At 41.1% G+C, this 18431-nt stretch overlaps 1 protein-coding gene across 1 annotated transcript in view; it reads left to right on the top strand.

Moving 5' to 3' along the window:
- Positions 1 to 1399: 1399 nt before the first annotated feature.
- dnmt3ab (DNA (cytosine-5-)-methyltransferase 3 alpha b) overlaps positions 1400 to 18431 on the top strand; it is a gene marked incomplete at both ends in the record, with an annotated part of 47241 nt that continues 30209 nt past the window's right edge. Inside the window, 3 exons of the mRNA XM_083910175.1 lie at positions 1400 to 1483; positions 9075 to 9182; positions 16968 to 17289. Of these exons, the coding sequence (XP_083766301.1) occupies positions 1400 to 1483; positions 9075 to 9182; positions 16968 to 17289 (514 nt within the window). The remainder of the gene's footprint in view (positions 1484 to 9074; positions 9183 to 16967; positions 17290 to 18431) is intronic.

Below are 18431 nucleotides of genomic sequence, written 5' to 3'. Positions count from 1 at the left end.
GTGTGAGTGAAGTCACACTGTAAAGGCACATTTTGTGCAATGAAATCAAACACTTTTGACACTTCAAATCACTATAATCATCCTCAATTTGATTTCCAGCAACTTTCAAGTTGTTTTGCAGCTCAACAGCAGCAAAAAAAAAAACATCCCTAACACTGTACATGTTGTGTAAAGGCCCAGTAGGCGAGAGTAGCCATGGTACATTATTATCCCACTGTATTTACAGTAGCAGCGTGTGAGCTTCCCATGACCCTGACGCTCAAATATGGGCCTGTTTATGACTCAATATACACTTTAACCAAAGTGATTTGAGGAAATATGCATTAATAACAACAATTCATCGGTTTCATGTCGTATTATTCGTAGTTTGTAACTATGCACATAAGCTGCCATTCAGGAATAACCTTATACAGCTAAATGACGTTGCTTCCTCCAAAGGTCTGGTGTTGTGAGAGTGCAGATAACACGTGGTTCAACAATAAATGCAACTTTTGGCTAGTTTGTCCATTTGGGCTGCTGTAGACAAGATGGCGGCCTCCACGAAGCAAGGCCCTTGCCTAAAGTTCATATAAAGGGCTTATAAGGCTACATTCATGCAAAAATATGCATAGTAAATTCAATTTCAACCAAAACTCTGTGCTAATTGTTGCACACTGGACCTTGAAATTGTATATTTATGGTGCGTTTCCACTGTAGAGGTCAGTACAGCTCGACCCAACTTGGGTTTTTTTTGCATTTCCATTAGTGATAGTACCTGGTTCCTGGTGCTTATTTTTGTTTTAGAACCTGCTCTGGCGAGGTTCCATTGTGAGCTGAGCCGATACTAAAACGTGACATCGACAGACTGCGCGGCTACCGATGGGTCAGAGAGTGTCGTCACTGGGAGAGCCATTAGTGAACTACGGTGGACTTCACAAACCAGAAAGGATGCTGTTCTTCTTCATCTATCGTTCGGGCTGCTGTAGAAACTAGGGATGCACGATTTTGGACTTTTTATGCCGATATCAAGCCGATAATATCATGAATCCCTCGTAGAAACACGATGGCACGGGTTGGCAGCGTGTCCTAAATGTTACACACTGGACCTTTAATCTTTGATCCTTGCATGAGAATACAGAGTAGTGAATCTTTTTGATAATGTGATAATTGTTTTAAAACTCAGTTGACTTAAAAATGATGATCGTTCAGTCACAACACTCTTGCAAAATCTTAATTGTGTGTTTTGTTGACATTTTTTTCTTCTTTCACAGGAGAGCGGAGAGAAGAGGGATCATCGTCTCTCATTTCCTTCTTTTATTTTTGTCTGTTCTTTTTAACTTTATTTTCACCTGACACTCCCCACTCATCTACAACCATCAGCCCCCCTCCCCCCCTCCATAAGCCCACAAGACTCTCAACAATGCCGTCCAACACTGTCGCCAACGCCGCCAACACCACTGCATTCAAAGGCTCCGACTTCACCAACTCACCTGGAAACAGAAAGGTAAGAAACTAACACTTCACTTTCGCCTCTTAAAGGTGAAGTAAGTAGTTTATAGTGCCATCTAGAGGAGAGGCTGAAATTTACAACAACGAAATGCTCCTCTGCTCACCCCCCTCCCTTCCCTGAGCGATACGGTGTCCGCAGCCGGTCAAATGTCGTCCTCGTTGTCTTTCTCCGTGTCAGCAGATGAGGTTCGTGAGGTGAGGGAGAGGGCGAGGGTGTTTTGAAACACTACGAAAATGAAACAAAAACTATTATACATCGACTAGACAATGCAGGAGCACATAATGTGTATAAACCCATAAATACTACACAGTGTCCCTTTAAAGGACCAGTATGTAAAATGTGTGTGTGGACTTATTAGTATATAACTGTGCAATCACCTTTCTTTCATTACTCCAGAGTCTTTTATATGGATATCAGGAACCGGGTCAGCTTTTGAATTTGAATTTTGACGGTAACTGAAGGCGACGTGAAGGTTGAGGTGAGGGATATTCAGCTGCAGCGATTGCAACTTTACCAGTAAATGTTGCTCAGTTTTTACACACTGTGCCTTTTAAAGAGCTTGGCAAGACAGGGTGAATTTTAGGCTTTGTCCAAACTGCCAGAAAAAATAAATAAATCCGGATTTGATCCAGATTGAACCGAAAACAACAAAAAACACACGCTCTCAGTCTGTGAATGGATGCTTTTTTTGTCTACTTCAGTTTGATGCTTCGCAGCTTCAGCACCTCGGCTAAATCTAAATACCAGGTGAACTGTGTTTTTGTCCTCAATTTCTCAATCCAGAAAGTCTAGACGGCAAAAAAAAAACAAAAAAAAAAAAACAACACATGAGAGATGAAGTCATATTTAGAGGTAGTTTAACCCTTCTACTCCTAACTCCTAAATTCAGGCTGCTATTTGTCCTCAGGACAGGCTGAGTTAACGCTGCTCTGTGCCGGCTCACAGTGCGCACCGAGAATCCACAGAGGCGGAGCTGATCACCGCCGACAACGTCGCTGCCAGACTATAAATACGTCATATCTTAATACACAAACCACATGTTTAGACTCTAAATGGCCGATTTCTGGCCTCTAATGGTCTTAAAACTGCGTTCCGGGACACGGAAAATATTTATTTCAGGTGAGAAACGGCCACTGTTTCAATGTTATTCCGCTGCAACAACAACAACAGACTTTCTCTCTCGGACGCTATTGCTCACTGTAGCAAGAAGCACAACAACCTTGCATAGCGACCCCTACTGATCGGGCGGAAAATTGCAGTGCGTATCCGGCACCACGACGTAGAACTATGAAGGCTCGAGGGGTCTCCGTGGTTACGCAGTCGGAGAAGTATAATGTGGCCTTCAGTACCATGTTCCTAAAGGTTGTATAAGTGCCAGATATCGAAAGTGAACGTTAACCAAAATCAAAGCAAATCCAGACGGCCTCAATATCAGATAGATAGATAGATAGATAGATAGATAGATAGATAGATAGATAGATAGATAGATAGATAGATAGATAGATAGATAGATAGATAGATAGATAGATAGATAGATAGATAGATAGATAGATAGATAGATAGATAGATGAGCTACGGTCGTCCGGGCGTCTTGCTCATGCCTCTCCCTGTGATGATGTCACGCATAGTATCGGCTCAGCTCGCTTGGAACGTACCAGGTACTATCGCTAATGGAAAAGCAACAAAAAAGGCCTTAATCTCACCAAAACTTTAGAAGGAGTTTATTCTGTACTGCTGTAATCCCCCTTTTTTCTTTTGCAGAAATATCTATAATTGGTGTAAATATAGAAAGAAACGTGTGTTTTGTTACCTGGAATAGCCTTGATATTCAAGAGCTATGTTTACAGCTGCAGTTACGTCAGGTCAAAGCTGGGTTAAGAAAACAGTCCACGATTTTATGAATGGAGTTATGCAAGTCAGTCAAGCTAATGCTCCATTGATCCCTGTAATTCAAAGACTCATGTGAATGGACTGGCGTTGCATTGATCGGCATTGACCATCTGGTTTTTTAACCTATCAATCCATGTCAGCAGGGAGTGCCATGTCAGCTTTAATGACTCATTATCACCATCCATGTGTGTGTGTGTGTGTGTGTGTGACTGCAGCATCACCGGTGCTGCACAGTTGCCGCATCACTGTATTATGTGACATGTGCAGCTGCAATGGTGGTCGGTGACGTGGGCGTTGGCTGGCGGAGGTTTGAACTGGCTCTCTTACTGGGAGAGAGAGAAGCGTCCTCTTCTTCTTCTTCTGTGTTCCCATTACACAGAGCTGCCCCTTAGTCTTGTTGCCTGGCAACAGACTATTGCTTTAAATAACCCGGCTAACCAGACTGAAATAGTGCAGCGATATTGACAGTGAAGTAGGTTCACCCCAGGCTACGACGAATCATATTTGAGGCATTTTTGTTATTTTTTTATTTATTTTTTTTAAGTGGGTGAAGCTGTGTGGGAAAACATTGTGTCGTTTTAACTCTGTGTGTGTCTGTCTGTGTGTGTGTGTGTGCGTAGGCTGAGAATCGGTCGATGTTGTGTAGGCTGCTCCCGCAGGCATCGTCAGGCAACACTGAATTGTGTCATCCTTTTATAAGTGGTTCCCAAATGAGGCTGCGTGCACACTCAAAACGTGCTATTATCTATGCAAATTCTGTCGCCCTGGTACAAAAAAAAAAAAAAACAAAGCACCAGGCTCGCTATTCAATTACACAATGAACAGGCACCAGGTCTGAAAAAACACTTTATCCTGTATCTACATTTAAAATAAAGCCTTTGAAGGCTTGTTATAGCAACATCTGGAGTCTGATCCAGACACAAACTGATGACTATTCTCGCAAAGCCATTATTTTCTTATTATTTATAACCTCATTATTAGTCATTTGTTTTTCCTGATCACAGTAATTTTGTCATGCAAATCAGGCCATCACCCACAATAATGGCTGATGGATTTGTTCCATTTGAGGTCGGGCTTTTGTTACGCGTCGGTTTGGCACGTTGTTTCCGACCGTGGTGTCATTGCAGTCTCTCGTGGGTTGTTGATTGTACAATTTACAATTTCTGGCAGAAATAAAGGACACTACGTTTTTAATAGTGTAAATTGCCTCAGAATAAGCCATTTATATGTACTGGGGGAAAGGGCCTCGCTTTGCAAACCACCTCCAGTGTGCATTTTTACTTCAAAAGTTTTGGGTCGCCAATACAATTTTTTTGGTTTTCCATTAAAAGTCACACTTTTCTTCATCAAAAGAGTTGCAAAATGAATAGAAAACATAGTCAAGACATTGACAAGATTAGAAATAATGATTTTAAACATCATTGCACAAGGGTTTTCAAGGGTTTTTTAATCATCCAATAGCCTTCTAACGCGATTAGCAAACACAATGTACCATTAGAACACTGAGGAGAAATGGGCCTCTATACACCTTTGTACATATTCCATTAAAAACCAGATGTTTGCAGCTAGAATAGTCTTTTACCACATTAACAATGTATAGAGTGTATTTCTGGTTAATTTAATGTTATATTCATTGAAAAAAAGTGCTTTTCCTTCAAAAATAAGGACATCTTTAAATGACCCCAAACTTTTGAGCGGTAGTGTAAATGAAGGTAAATTACATTCTTTCTGGCGTGTAAAGGCCACCGTAGTCCTATGATGCACTTGGGATAGGGAGGGTTGAGTTGAAGGATTAGGATAGGGATCCTGGGCTATTGCCTGCTCTGTTGCAACATCCCTGTTTGGACATAGAGACACAAAAGAGAGTGAAAAGTGAAATGTCTCTGGTCAGTTCCACGTTATTCTCATTTCCTTGTCACATCCGGCTAATCCCACAATGTAAGATCACACTAGGTTGACAGCTGTGATGTGATCTAAACATCTCAAGAGCTTCATCAATGGACAGAATTTGCTTAACGGTCGTAAAAGTTAAGACGTTCTCTTCAAATGTGAGGCTCAGAGATGATCCGACCTGTTTAGTTCTTGGATTCTGAATCGAGTTGAAGGAAGGAGTCTCAACAGGACTGTGTGGCAGAGTTTTCAACATAAAAGAGGGTCAGCATTTCCACCACAAAGGTGGAACAACAGTCTGACATGAAGCTTGGTTTTTGTGGTCTTTGTGCAGCAGCTTACATGTGTCGGAGAATCGGTGGGAGAAGAGAGCCATCGCATCACATGACTCACTGTGGGGACAGGAAGACGCGTTCAGAAAAACAGGAAGTGTTAAACAAAAGACCATTCGTTTTAAAAATCGACATCACGGGAAAGCAAATGTATCTTATTTGGACTGTTCTATGTTAAAGTGTTATTCATTCATGTTTAAATCGGTTCATATCTTAAGGTTATCAGCCTTGCTTTTAGAGTAAAGTAGTTCATATTTTTGATGGCATCTCATGAGAAAATGCTTTATTTTTTAAAATTAAAAATTCAATTGCGTTTTAAATTGCTAGGGAAGGGGGTTGGAGATAATATGTTAATCAATTTCAATGGAAATTGATTATATTAACAGTCATGTGATAATATACGAACAGCTCTCTGTCCTGAACGCCATAAACCACTTAAAAATGGATAGATATTCATATGCAAATTATACTTTATGATATATTCCAGCTTTAGAAAGAGTGGGTACTGGACTAGATACCTTTCCACCCCTTTAGCGTAACCATCTCTGATTTCAGTTTTTATTACTGTAAATACTGCGAAAATAGTTCCATACCCTAGCTTTAAAGAGCGAGCGAGAGATGCTGCACATACTCTACACCGTTTGCTCCACAGTGATATTCTATCGAATCATGTTAAACCGCAGTTTAGTGTTGTACTTGGACACAGTTTTTCGAGCAGATTGGAAATGAGGTTGGAAGACAAAGTAAACTGCTGGTGTGCAGTGTTAGAGTGTTATTACCCTGGAGTTCTTGAAGGTGCTGCGCGTGTCCTTGGTCTCCCCTGAAATTCAGTCCTATATTTAACTCCACCCCGTTATACAGAGACAAAGTCATGTATCTAACACTGAACATAAAGCTGCATCCATACTACTATGTTGTCTTTAAAAAAAAAAAAAAAAAAAATCATGAATGATGCTCTGCACTTTCTCGCCATTTTTGAACCCACCAAAAATGGAGGATTTGTCCTTCTTTTCATTTGAAAACTACACTTTACTACTTTAAATGTAAGTGGACAACTGCATAAAATCTTTAAATAGTTTTCATCCCATATCTCTCGAGTAGACGCTTTAGAGTCTTTGCAAACAAAACTAGAGAAGCACTAAGCAGACCTCCGCCAAGGCAGCTCAGTGCCTACAAAATACACCCTGCCGACATGTCTGGGTCAGACAGCGAGTGTTGTTACCAGTGATAACGTTATGGTCAGACAGCGAGTGTTGTAACCAGTGATAACGTTATGGTCAGACAGCGAGTGTTTTAACCAGTGGTAACGTTATGGTCAGACTGCAAGTGTCGTTACCAGTGATAGCGTTATGGTCAGACAGCGAGTGTTTTAACCAGTGGTAACGTTATGGTCAGACAGCGAGTGTTGTTACCAGTGATAACGTTATGGTTAGACAGCGAGTGTCGTTACCAGTGATAACGCTATGGTCAGACAGCGAGTGTTTTAACCAGTGATAGCGTCTACGGATCATGCCCAAAATTTTATCACTTGTTCCTGGTCCCATTGCGGGCATTTCGAGTTATGTTGTTAACTATCAGACAGACAGACAGACAGACAAACTCCGGCGAAAACATACACCTCTTTGATGGAGGTTAATTATGTCTGAAGCTTCAGATCTACCATGGGGGGGGTACCCCAGGGTTCCGTCCTGGGGCCTATACTGTTCCTATTATGCTTCCTCTCCTTGGGACGGATCATTAAACAGTTCAGCGATGTCTCATATCATCTTTATGCTGATAACATTCAGCTGTACTGCTCTTAATACTGTAATCCTGAATCAACTGTTTGACTCGCATGAAGCAGCGGTTAAACGACGATTATCAACAACTAAGCTAAAGACAGAAACCCTAGTCATTGCCCCCGATGTTAAAATCTTGCTGATCGAGCAGCATATCGGCTCCTTAGGCGCGTCTTTAGCAGCTGAACCTCACAAACCTTGGTGTTGTGTTTGATTCAGAAATGTCCTTAATGAACCAGCTAATCAGAAAATGCTGTTTCCACCTATGGAACATTTCAAAACTAATCTGCTGCACCTTTATTCCCCAAGACGTAATCTCAGGTCAGCAGATCAGGGGCTATTAGTGGTTCCCCACTCAAAGTACAAAACTAGAGATAGTAGCACCTGGACGTCTTTGGAATGCTTTACCACTGCGTAACATGCGTCCACTCTTTTAAAAAGCAGCTGGCTTTAAAACTATTAAGTCTTTTAAATGATTGTCTTTGTTTATGTTTTGTACTTTGGTTGTTGTTATTATTTTACGATATTTTTTATTATTTCTATTTCTATTATTTTTTAAATATTATTTTATTATAGTATATTATATCATATACTTTGTGATTTTATATCTGTGAAAGGTGATGTATAAATAAAATGTACTCACTTATTTACTTGCATCGGAGAAGCTCAACTCCCTGTTTACACCAGCCTGTGGATGCCCATCTGTTTTATTTGAAATGAAAGGGTAATTGTATGGATGTGGCCTAAAATAATATGAATTCATCTTTGAGGGGAAATCTCTCAACACTGGAGGAATTTAATAAGGACCTATCTTCCTCTAACACCCACCCCCCCCTTTGGAGCTGCCACATAGAGCCTTACAGTCTCATTTGCATTCAGACTTGGTTGCTGGTGGTTCTATTCAGCCAATATTGACACTGAAAGCATGTACATTAGGATCATCTTTTCTCCCATCAAAACCCCGGGGGCAGTCGGTGGCGGTGGTGGCGGTGGTGTCGGCGGACACGGGCCTTTGTTCACGGGTTTTATTAATCAGAAAGAAATTGCAGTTGGGGGGGGGGGAAAGGTGGGGGTCGGTCGACGTCTTTGTAGCGGTGTCGAGAGGGAATTGTCTGCGGAAGGTCAGAGCCCGCGTCCGCAGAGCTTTCACTTCAGCTTAGTTCAAAGGAACGTGTCACTCAGGTTCTGTCTGCCTCCCGAAGTACACTCGAGGAACCGCTTTTGGAAGTATGTTTTTGGGGGAGGCGCAGGGTTGAGTGGGTGTTTTCATGTGGATCCAGTATCTCTCGTGTTGTCTCTCTGGATCACGTGAATGCGGAAACCTGAGAAGATGTTAGTGTATGTGTATCTAAGCCATAAAGGGCCACGTAAAATAAAATATATATATATTTTTTGACTAATTTCCAGAGATAAATGTGTTATTCGATCATCAGACATTGGATCTGAGATGCATGTCTCATTCCCACAACAACAGAGGAAGTTGGGATTGAATGAAATAAATGAAACTGACAAATATTCAATGTCAAAATCAACTTTCTTTAGTAAGATCTGGAAAAAAAATGGTCAAAATGAATCCATCTCTGTATTAGAATGTGAATTAAGCAAATACAGCAGCATCATAATGTCCATCTAATTCAAAGAGATGCACTGTAATTTCAGCTTGTGTGTGACACCGTGTGCTCTCTCTGTTTGCAGGGTGACAGCACAATACTGGACATGGACCTGATGACGGAAGAAAAGGCAGCTAAAAGTGGTGCCTCTTGTCAGTTTGGCAAGCCGGGAAGAAAGCGCAAGCATTTTCCAGTGAGTGTTTGACATGTTATGAATTTTTTTTTTACGTCCGTTCATACTCGTTGTATTTGTTAAATATTGCTCTCGGGGCAAGATTTGGATATATCGGCTGGACCGTGAGCACAGAATCTCAAGTTTCCTCTCCGTCTGACGTCTGAATGCAGCGCTTTTCTCACTTTAAGACTGGGCGGACAACTGTGTCTACAGTATTGTCTCCTCCGGACAATGTTATTGCACTCGTTTGTTTTCATGAAAAGTGACAGAAGAAGAAGTCCTCCGCTAAATAGCACATTACTGCGTGCAGTGGCTGCAAATGTTGCATTGTGGACGCTGTCAGACGTAGCGGTTGAAACTCTGTGATCGTGCAGGGGTTTATCAGCTTATTCTAATGCCTGAGTTGTTCGGTTGGTTTTCGTTGGAGCTAACCTTTTTTTCAAGGCAGCTGGATGATCAGTGATTAAAGATTAGAGATTATTAATCAGCGACACTGACAATCCGAATGAATAGCTGCTCCTATTGCATTAGATTTGTGTCAATATTTTCAAGCAATACTTTTTAAGAAGCAAACAACACTTTATGTGAAATGACCTACAAAATCAAAACACACAAATTGTAAATAAAATATCGATTTAATCATTCATCAAGATTGTATTTTACTTCGCGCTCCCTCACTCTCTTTTTTGCGCCGTGGTTTTTTTTGTTTGCGATTCTGACCATGGGGCGGGCCTTAGGAAGCTGCCTGCTGATTGGCTACTGAGTTTTGGAGTGAAAGCTCAATGGACTCGAGGTAGTCGCAGGCTTGGAGTCACTTTCCGTCTGGCTCACGGCTCAAAGAACAACCGAAGGAACGCAAACAAAATTACGAAAATTGCGAAAAAAACACAAATTTTGCAGAGAGTGAGTGACTTTGGTGTGGGAGAGTGAGTGACTTTGGTGTGCGAGAGTGAGTGACTTTGGTGTGTGAGAGTGAGTGACTTTGGTGTGGGAGAGTGAGTGACTTTGGTGTGGGAGAGTGAGTGACTTTGGTGTGTGAGAGTGAGTGACTTTGGTGTGGGAGAGTGAGTGACTTTGGTGTGTGAGAGTGAAAAAGTTGAGATACCTTAGTTTTACACAATAGAACACAATTTTTAGGCCCGTTACAAAAGACACATTTAATAAAAATCTATGTTCACGTCTTCATCTCACTGTTACACAGACTTTTCCTTCCCTGAAGTTTGTAAACCACTCACTCTCCCACACCAACGTCACTCACTCTCCCACACCAAAGTCCATAGAGAAATGATGTGTGTGTTATGATTTAATTGATATTTTATTTGCAATCTGTCTATTTTGATTTTGTGGTTCAGTTTTGTTTATTTCACACGATAGACACGGCACGACAAATGGGTGTCAGGCTGAGGGCATTAAACAGCAAAAGTAGCTGGTGGAGACCACATGTAAATGTATGTTTATGTATATTACGCTGCTGCGCGTATCTATTTATTATCTGCATACTTTTACATACAGTGTATATATAGTACTTGCATATGTTTATTGACTATCAAGTTGGCATTGAGTTGGATTTTGGTGGCTGAGACACAAGATTGAGTTAATCCTGACTGCAGGTCAGGATTACACCGTTAGGCTGGAAGATAAGCGCTTTATTGTGAAGGTATTACTGTTTATAATTATGTTGAATAGTGTAACTAATGAAATGTTTTGCAACCTCTAGGCATTTAATATTACGGTCTGGACCCATGATAGTGAGGAGCAGTGACCAGAGGTTAATATTTAAAATGTAAAACCCTGGTGGAATGAGGTGACCGAGTTAATACTTGACTTTGTTTTTGCATCAGCGAAACCAGAGAAAGTGTTGATTCGGTTACATTTTAATTTGGCCGGAACATGTTTGGGCGACTGTACACTATGAGAACGTCCAGTTACACCCGAGCGTCTGCTTCACTTTGTCTGATTTGTGAAATCCCTCGGCTGTTTGAAAACAAACTGACCCTCAGGAATAACGTTGTGTGTATTTATATTTCCAATCCTCTGTTTGGTTTGTGGGGAATTAATTAACATGATTTCTAAATGTGCAAATGATAAAGATCTCAGGGAAAACACGAGATACACACTGGGCCCAAGAGTCATTATTATTAAATAAAAGGCTTTTGAATAGAAAAGGTACAATAAACAGATTACAAATCTTGTTAGTGTAGTGTTTGTGTGAGGCAGTGCGATGTTTATTCATGAGTACAAAGAAGTACATGTGGTGCCTTTGCAGGTTTCTGCTGGGTTTTTGTCTGTATTTCTTCCATTTGTTCCAAGATCTTTTTCTCCTCAAACGCTTTTTCGAGCTGCCGCGAACCCCATTAATGCAGAGTTAAAGTGAGAACTACTTAATATGATACAGTATGTCATGCGACGAAGTGTTTATAGCCGCGCCAAAAAGCCACACTTGAAGCCGCTGCCACATAAACGGGAGAGATGTATTCGTTGTGTAAATGGTCAGACTGTACACACATGGACCGTCTCCTTTGAAGACCAGTGCAGCTCGAGTATCAGGACGTGTGAAGTTAATGGTTATGGCGCCGTTTTGATCACGCAACAGGCTCGATTATGGGGGAAAATATGTCTTCTATTATTATTGTATATTGTAAAAATCGTTTTGTTTTGATTTTTTTTTGGTTTTATTTTGGTTTGTAGCAGAGGAGACAGTTTTGTTGGGAAACCAAATGCAGGTGCTTTGGATGAACCACCTGTCTGTCCCACTTTAATAAGACGGCTGTGAGAAATTGCGTATATTTATATTGCACTGTTCTTGTCTTGATGATCGTACACTACATTTTAGAGCTGCAACTAACCATTACTTTTATAATTGATTAATCTGTCGAAAAAATGTTGATTGAGTGTTTGTCAAACCTGGAAATGACGATGTTCTTGAACGTCTCGTTTTGTCCACAAACCAAAATGATTCAGTTTTAATGATTTCTTTGTTATGCGGAGCAAGGAAACAAAGAAATAACTACATACTCTACTACATTTTTGCCGATCACCCATTCACGAAATGTACACAGCATGAGGTTAAATGTCTTGCCCACGGACACATCGGCATATAAGCAAGAGGAGCAGGGGTCAAAGGTCGTGGGTTTACCCTAAGCCAAAGATACGGTGGCCCTTGAGAGGTCAGAGCGCTAACAAATTATCACAACACAACGGAAGCGTTTCCAGGGGACACTTGAAAGTGATGCACAAAACCACAGCACATTGATCTGAGCCGTGACGTTAATTTGCCAGCTGTAATACAAAAATAAACTCAAAGTCAAGTAGACCTGGGGGCCACTGAGTGTCTAGTTTGGTCACTGGGGGCCGGTCAAGTGGAAAATAAGTGAAGTTGTTTAAGAAGAAGACATTGAAATAATAATATTTATGATGATTTTCCCACATCATTTTCAAATAAAGGTTTTTCTTTCGCTATGGAACGATACATTCACAATATAAACTTATTTATGATAAGCTTTGTTCGGTCTGTCTTTGTGTCTGTCTCACGTGACCTCACTCAGATATTATCTGGACATTATTTGAGCTGAACCGGGAGGAGAAATTGACCTTTGTGGACATTTGCGTTCTCCCAGCCTCTCCAGACAATCTCCAGGGAATCTCTGAAACTCAGCGCGTGTCTGACAGCAGTTTAAGATGACGTGTAGATGTTCCTCGATGCATCGTTAAGATTAATAAGTGCAGATTAAATGTTTTACTGACACTACATATAGCAGTGCTATCATATCATGGCGTGGCATGGAGTGCTGGATCGGGTAGCTGATGTTTTGTGTTGACCTCTGTCTGCCCGTCTGTCTGTCTGTCCTGCCTGATTTACAGACTGTGACCTCTGACCTCTGGCAAGGGCCTCATGCAGTTCACTGGGTCACTAATCTGTTGCGTAATCCCGTCAGTGACAGTTGTGTGGAGGTTTGTGAGCATGGGACAATGACCACATTGCCTCGGCTTGTGTGTGTGTTTGACTTTCAGTTTGTGTGTGGGTGTGGGGGGATGTGTGTGTGTGTGTACTTGTATTAGTTGTCTCGCAAGGACCTTTTCTGAACACTGCCCTTGTCAGGACCAGTAGTCCTCCATTAGAGGCCAAACCCTTGTCCCAATGAGGCCAAACTCATTTCTGAGGGACTGGTTAAATTTAGGGCTAAGCTAAGCTAAGTTTCCCATTGCTCATGTTAAAACGTATACACAGAAGCTATAAAAATGTGTGTGTATGAGTGTATATTTCCAATCTATAGGCAATCTGACGAACACATCTGAGCAAAAAGTACTTAAAATGTTTCAATATGATAGTATGAACTCAATCATAACTTTGGCTGAACAACACATAAGAAGATATGAAGACATGACCTATACACACGCAGAGCCCAGGATGTCCATAAAAGGAGTTGCGTACGATTCCTGCTGCAATTTACCAAGGGTGCACCTGCTGCACTGATCTGTGCCGTGTAAGCACTCAGGGTTAAGGTTAGGGTTAAGGTAACTCAATGCCGTGTCCTTAGAAGAATATCTGCACAAACCTCTGTGTGTATTTGTACACATTTTCACAAATTAAAAGGGCTTTCAGACTTTGCGTGTGTGTGTGTCACCGTTGGGGACTCGAGCTGATTACTAAATTAATCTTCAACTATTTTGATAATCGATTAATCAGTTTAAAGCTTTTTTCATGATTAAAACATGATTTCTGATTGTTTTAGCTTCTTAAATGTGAATATTTTCTTTGTTTCTTTGCTCCACACAACGAAGAAATCATTAAAACTGAATCATTTTGGTTTGTGGACAAAACAAGACGTTCAAGAACATCGTCATCATTTTGACAAACACTGATCAACGTTTTACAGCATTTTCTGACATTTTAGTATGAAAATAATCGTTAGTTGGTAAGTTGTTGGTGACGTAGCCTCATGTTGGATGACCAAACTCAGTAGATTACCTCAGGTTATATCACTGATGATAAGTAGGATTGTGAGGTGTGTTTTCTAGTTATAAATAAAGGATGTTAAAATTACCATCATTCTGTTTTTTGTCAAATTAAATAGATATGTATAGCAACCAGTCATCGCTTTAAGCCAATTTTAGCACGACGTATCTTTGTGTTGTGACTTTCACTTTGAAGTCCTCGCCGTGTCTCTGTTTTGCGTTCCCGTCATTACACGGATGTTTTGTGCGTCCGTTGGGCCGCATTAATACGTCGCCTTCGCCTCTTCTTCTTGTCAGCGAGAATCGGATTACGTTTGACCTCTTCAGCTCGCGGCACAAGGTCTTGCGTTCGCTGACAGACGAACGCCTCCTGGGGCGCTCACTGTCGCTCGCCTTCGACGCAAACTGCTGCACCTTTACTCGAGATAAAAAGCCTCGGCGCTGCCTCTCGTTTAGCGTTGACAGTCAGTCGGATCTGGAAAGACGCGCTCCGCTTTTGTTCTCCGCGGTGGACTGACAGATCTTCTTGCTGGTGCTTTTTGAGGATCTGGAATTTCTTGGACGACCCCGCAGCTTCACATGTGTCCAGCTCTCTTTGACTTCACTCATAGAATGAAATAGTTTCGCTGGGCGTTCCAAACTGGACAGAGTGAGAGGGGAGGAAAAAGAAAAAAAACACCCTCTCAGTTGTCAAACAGCCAACATTCCTCACATATTTCCATGCTGCTGTAACGATGAGTGCATGACTCCCAGAAAGCTTGGTGGCGTACCTGACTGTAATGTAAAACAATGCCTCACCGGCTCATGTTAATGGCCGTACAGCAACTTTTTATCTGGGCGCGGCCTTTGAAGTCTACAGCTGAAGCGCCCCATAATTCACCGGCTAATAAGTACGAGAGGCCGAGAAACATGTTTGATTCTGTCCAGATGCAGAGGAAAAAGAGAAGGGGGGTGGTAAAAAGCTGCAGTGTGTAACTTTTGGGGACTTTGTTGTTGTCGATTTGTGGGCTGCCTGCGTCCATCATCTGAAAGGAACCAAAACCCTTCAATCTGCTAAACAATCAGGTTTTTTAAGCAGCGACTTTGTGTTTTCAGTCAACCTGATGGCCTTTTCTCGTTGTTACCGTAGCCTCTGTCTGTCTGTCTGTCTGTTTTGAAATTAAACAAATAGAGCTGCAACTAATGATTATTTTCACAATTAATCGTTTGGTACACGGCCTCTCCAGACAGAGAGGAAAATGTTAATAAAAATGTTGATCAGTGTTTGTCAAACCTGGAAATGACGATGTTCTTGAACGTCTTGTTTTGTCCACAAACCAAAATGATTCAGTTTTAATGATTTCTTTGTTATGTGGAGCAAAGAAAGGAAGAAAATATTCACATTTAAAAAGCTAAAACAATCTGAAATCTTCAACCCGATGAATCGATGATCAAAATAGTTGACAATTAATGTAGTCATTGATTAATAACTGATTAATCGATTCATTGATTCAACCCTACAAACAAATCACTTCCAGTGTAAACTTCCCAGCTAGGTTTACAGTGTTTCTTTATGGGGCCTCACACTCAAAATGACCTTCTAGTCTGGTCAGGAGGGGGCCGGGCAAGTGATGTTGACATGTTTCAAGACATGTTTGTTTTGATATATAGTTATAGCTAAAAAACATATTTATGATGCAAAATCCGTATATAAGAAAAACTGACATTAAATCAAAAATAACATGTACACAATAGTAATTTAAACACTAGAATTTAATGTATTATTGTTATTATTATGAAAATATTTTTCACTGTTGGTCAAAGGAATCCTGGTGTTCATGTGTTTGTTTGAATGACAGCAGTCAATATAACAACTGAGCAATTATCTGAACTCAACATTGGTCTAAAAACATCAGAACCAAACTACTCCGGTCTGCTTTTCAGGCGGTTGATGCAAATGATTTTCTGACGGGAATCCTCCACAGGTGGGAACTCTTTAAACACTTTAATAAACCTTTAAAATGGTTTGTTTACTTGTTGCTGCTGGTTTCTTGGGAGTATGGAAGCAGGAGTCTCATTATTCATGTTGCAATCAGGTTCCCCCCCCCTCCCTAGGCCTGGTCGTAACATAAGGACACATAAGAGTCGTACAGGAAAGGCAACCTTAAATGACTTCTGTTGGGGAAAACGCTGACTTCCTGTGTGCAGGAATTGAATTGTTTAAATCTTAACAACATTTCTCTGCTGTATGTTAAAAAATGTCATGTATTGTATGTATTTGTATTGTGCCCCCATCAACTTCATGTGGACTGCCACTCAATATCACTAATAATCACAATAGTTATAATGTAGTCTATATTGTGAACTATTTAAAAATATTTGTCCCAAATGTTATTATTAATATCATGGTGGAATAAGTGAAGCTCTTCATAGATCGTTCAGAAGAACCTGGTTTTTAATTGCTTTTAAACTCTACTTGCATGTCTTACATATAGGCCCTTTAACAGTTACACTTTTAAGGGAAGTGTAAATTAGGCGTGTCTAATATGAAATGGATGAAAGCTTTAATTGACGCTTTTATTCAGACAGCTCATGTAAAGTGCGAAGAGTCTGAAATGCCAACTGTTTCATTGTTCCTCGCTGTGATGACCTTTTGTTCGAGTGCGCTGTGTGATTTGTTGAATCCTGAATGGGGCTTTATTTATTACACAGACAACTCTACAAGTCTATTCAGCGGGACATGTGTCATATCGGCCTGTACACCTTTGTAACATCAAACTGAAACAAACTGCTACAGCGATAGCGATCTGTAAAGCTTGACGGATCGCAAGGCATGTTAACGTTTTAACTCTCTCTTTGCCGGGGCAGGCCGAGGGCTGTGGCTCTTTCAAAGACAGCTACGCTGGAGTCGGTAGGCCGTCCGTGGCACAAGTCCACAACGGAGATGTGGGCGGGCACAGGGACAGGACGTCTGACGCCTGCTTCCCCAAACAGGAGAGGAGGGAAGTGGAGAACGGGATCCCCAGAGGCCCTTCCTCCTGCCGAGCAGAGGACGGCTCCCAGGGTCGGAGCCCGAGTCCTTCCCAGGAGAACGGATTCCTGTCCGGTCGGGAAGAGCCAGACAAGTACGAAAGCCTGATGACGCCGCACAAGAAAAAAGGGAGGCGGAAACTGGAGCGGCCAACGAAATGTGAGTTTTTGTTTTGGGTTTTTTTGGGCTTCTTCTTTCCTGCTCGTCGAGCTATCTTTTTGATCTGCTCTGCGCGGGTCCAGCAGGGAAAAGAGTCATGTGCATGTGACTGGTACAAGATGTTGAGTAAATGGATGTCAGATTGAGTCGGGGCCACAGAGGTTTTGCATTCATTCTCTGTGCACAGTTCTGGGAAGAAAAGGGTCTGTAGAGTTTAAAAAAAAAAAGGGCATTTTTATACTGTTTATTATTCATATTTTTTTGATTTTTGCACAATATACAGAAGGAACTACTTGATTTATTGGTCAGTCAAATAATCTACAAATAAAGTCATTCTTATAAGAAAGACACTTAAAGGTGCATTGTGTAATAAATCTAAAACAACTGGCCATAAAATCCTCCTAATATGTCACAGAGACTCAGGAATAATGTTCATATAACAAACTGAACTCACCAACAACAACAGTACAGCAAAAATATTTGCATTAAAAGAAATCTTTTGCAGACTGCAAATCATGTTTATGTTTTGAAATCATGTTTTGGCATGTGGCGCCACCTACCGCCGTCTACCAATCATTGCAGTCAGTAGAGTCTCAGCTGCCGAGGGACCACGGGTTGCCAGTTAGGTCAGAAAACGAAACCTAAAAGACCTTGGTGTTTTGAATTTGAATGTAGTAACCGTTTTTGACCACATTCTGACATATGGCGCCTTTAAACTATAAACATCAGACAAATTAATAATGAAAACACTAGTCGCCAAAAGTATGGATGCCAAAAAAGACTTTAAAAGAGAGTCAGTTATTATTCTAGTTCTCGATGCAGCAACAGTTTGCCCCTGAAATCAATATCATTATTTAAATGACCCACAAAACAAGTTAATAACCCGCTTCAATGCAAACTGGCCACATTAATTATCATAATTGTATCACATACAATGTTGTTGTTATTATTATTATGATAATAATAAAGTATTTCAAATGGACTCAGTCACACAGAGGAGGATCTGTACCAGCCGCAGAGCAGACGTAGATAAAATTAGCATATAGAGATGATATAAATCAGAGAGCGGTGATGACAGGTACTTTTTAGTCCAGGATGGAGATTAACCGTATCACTCAGCCGACCCACTCCCACTCTCCTTC

Source organism: Microchirus variegatus (assembly GCF_963457635.1).
Source record: "Microchirus variegatus genome assembly, chromosome: 2".
NCBI lineage: Eukaryota > Metazoa > Chordata > Actinopteri > Pleuronectiformes > Soleidae > Microchirus > Microchirus variegatus.
Note: the sequence above shows the minus strand (reverse complement) of the source record. Positions and strands in the feature narration are given on the sequence as shown.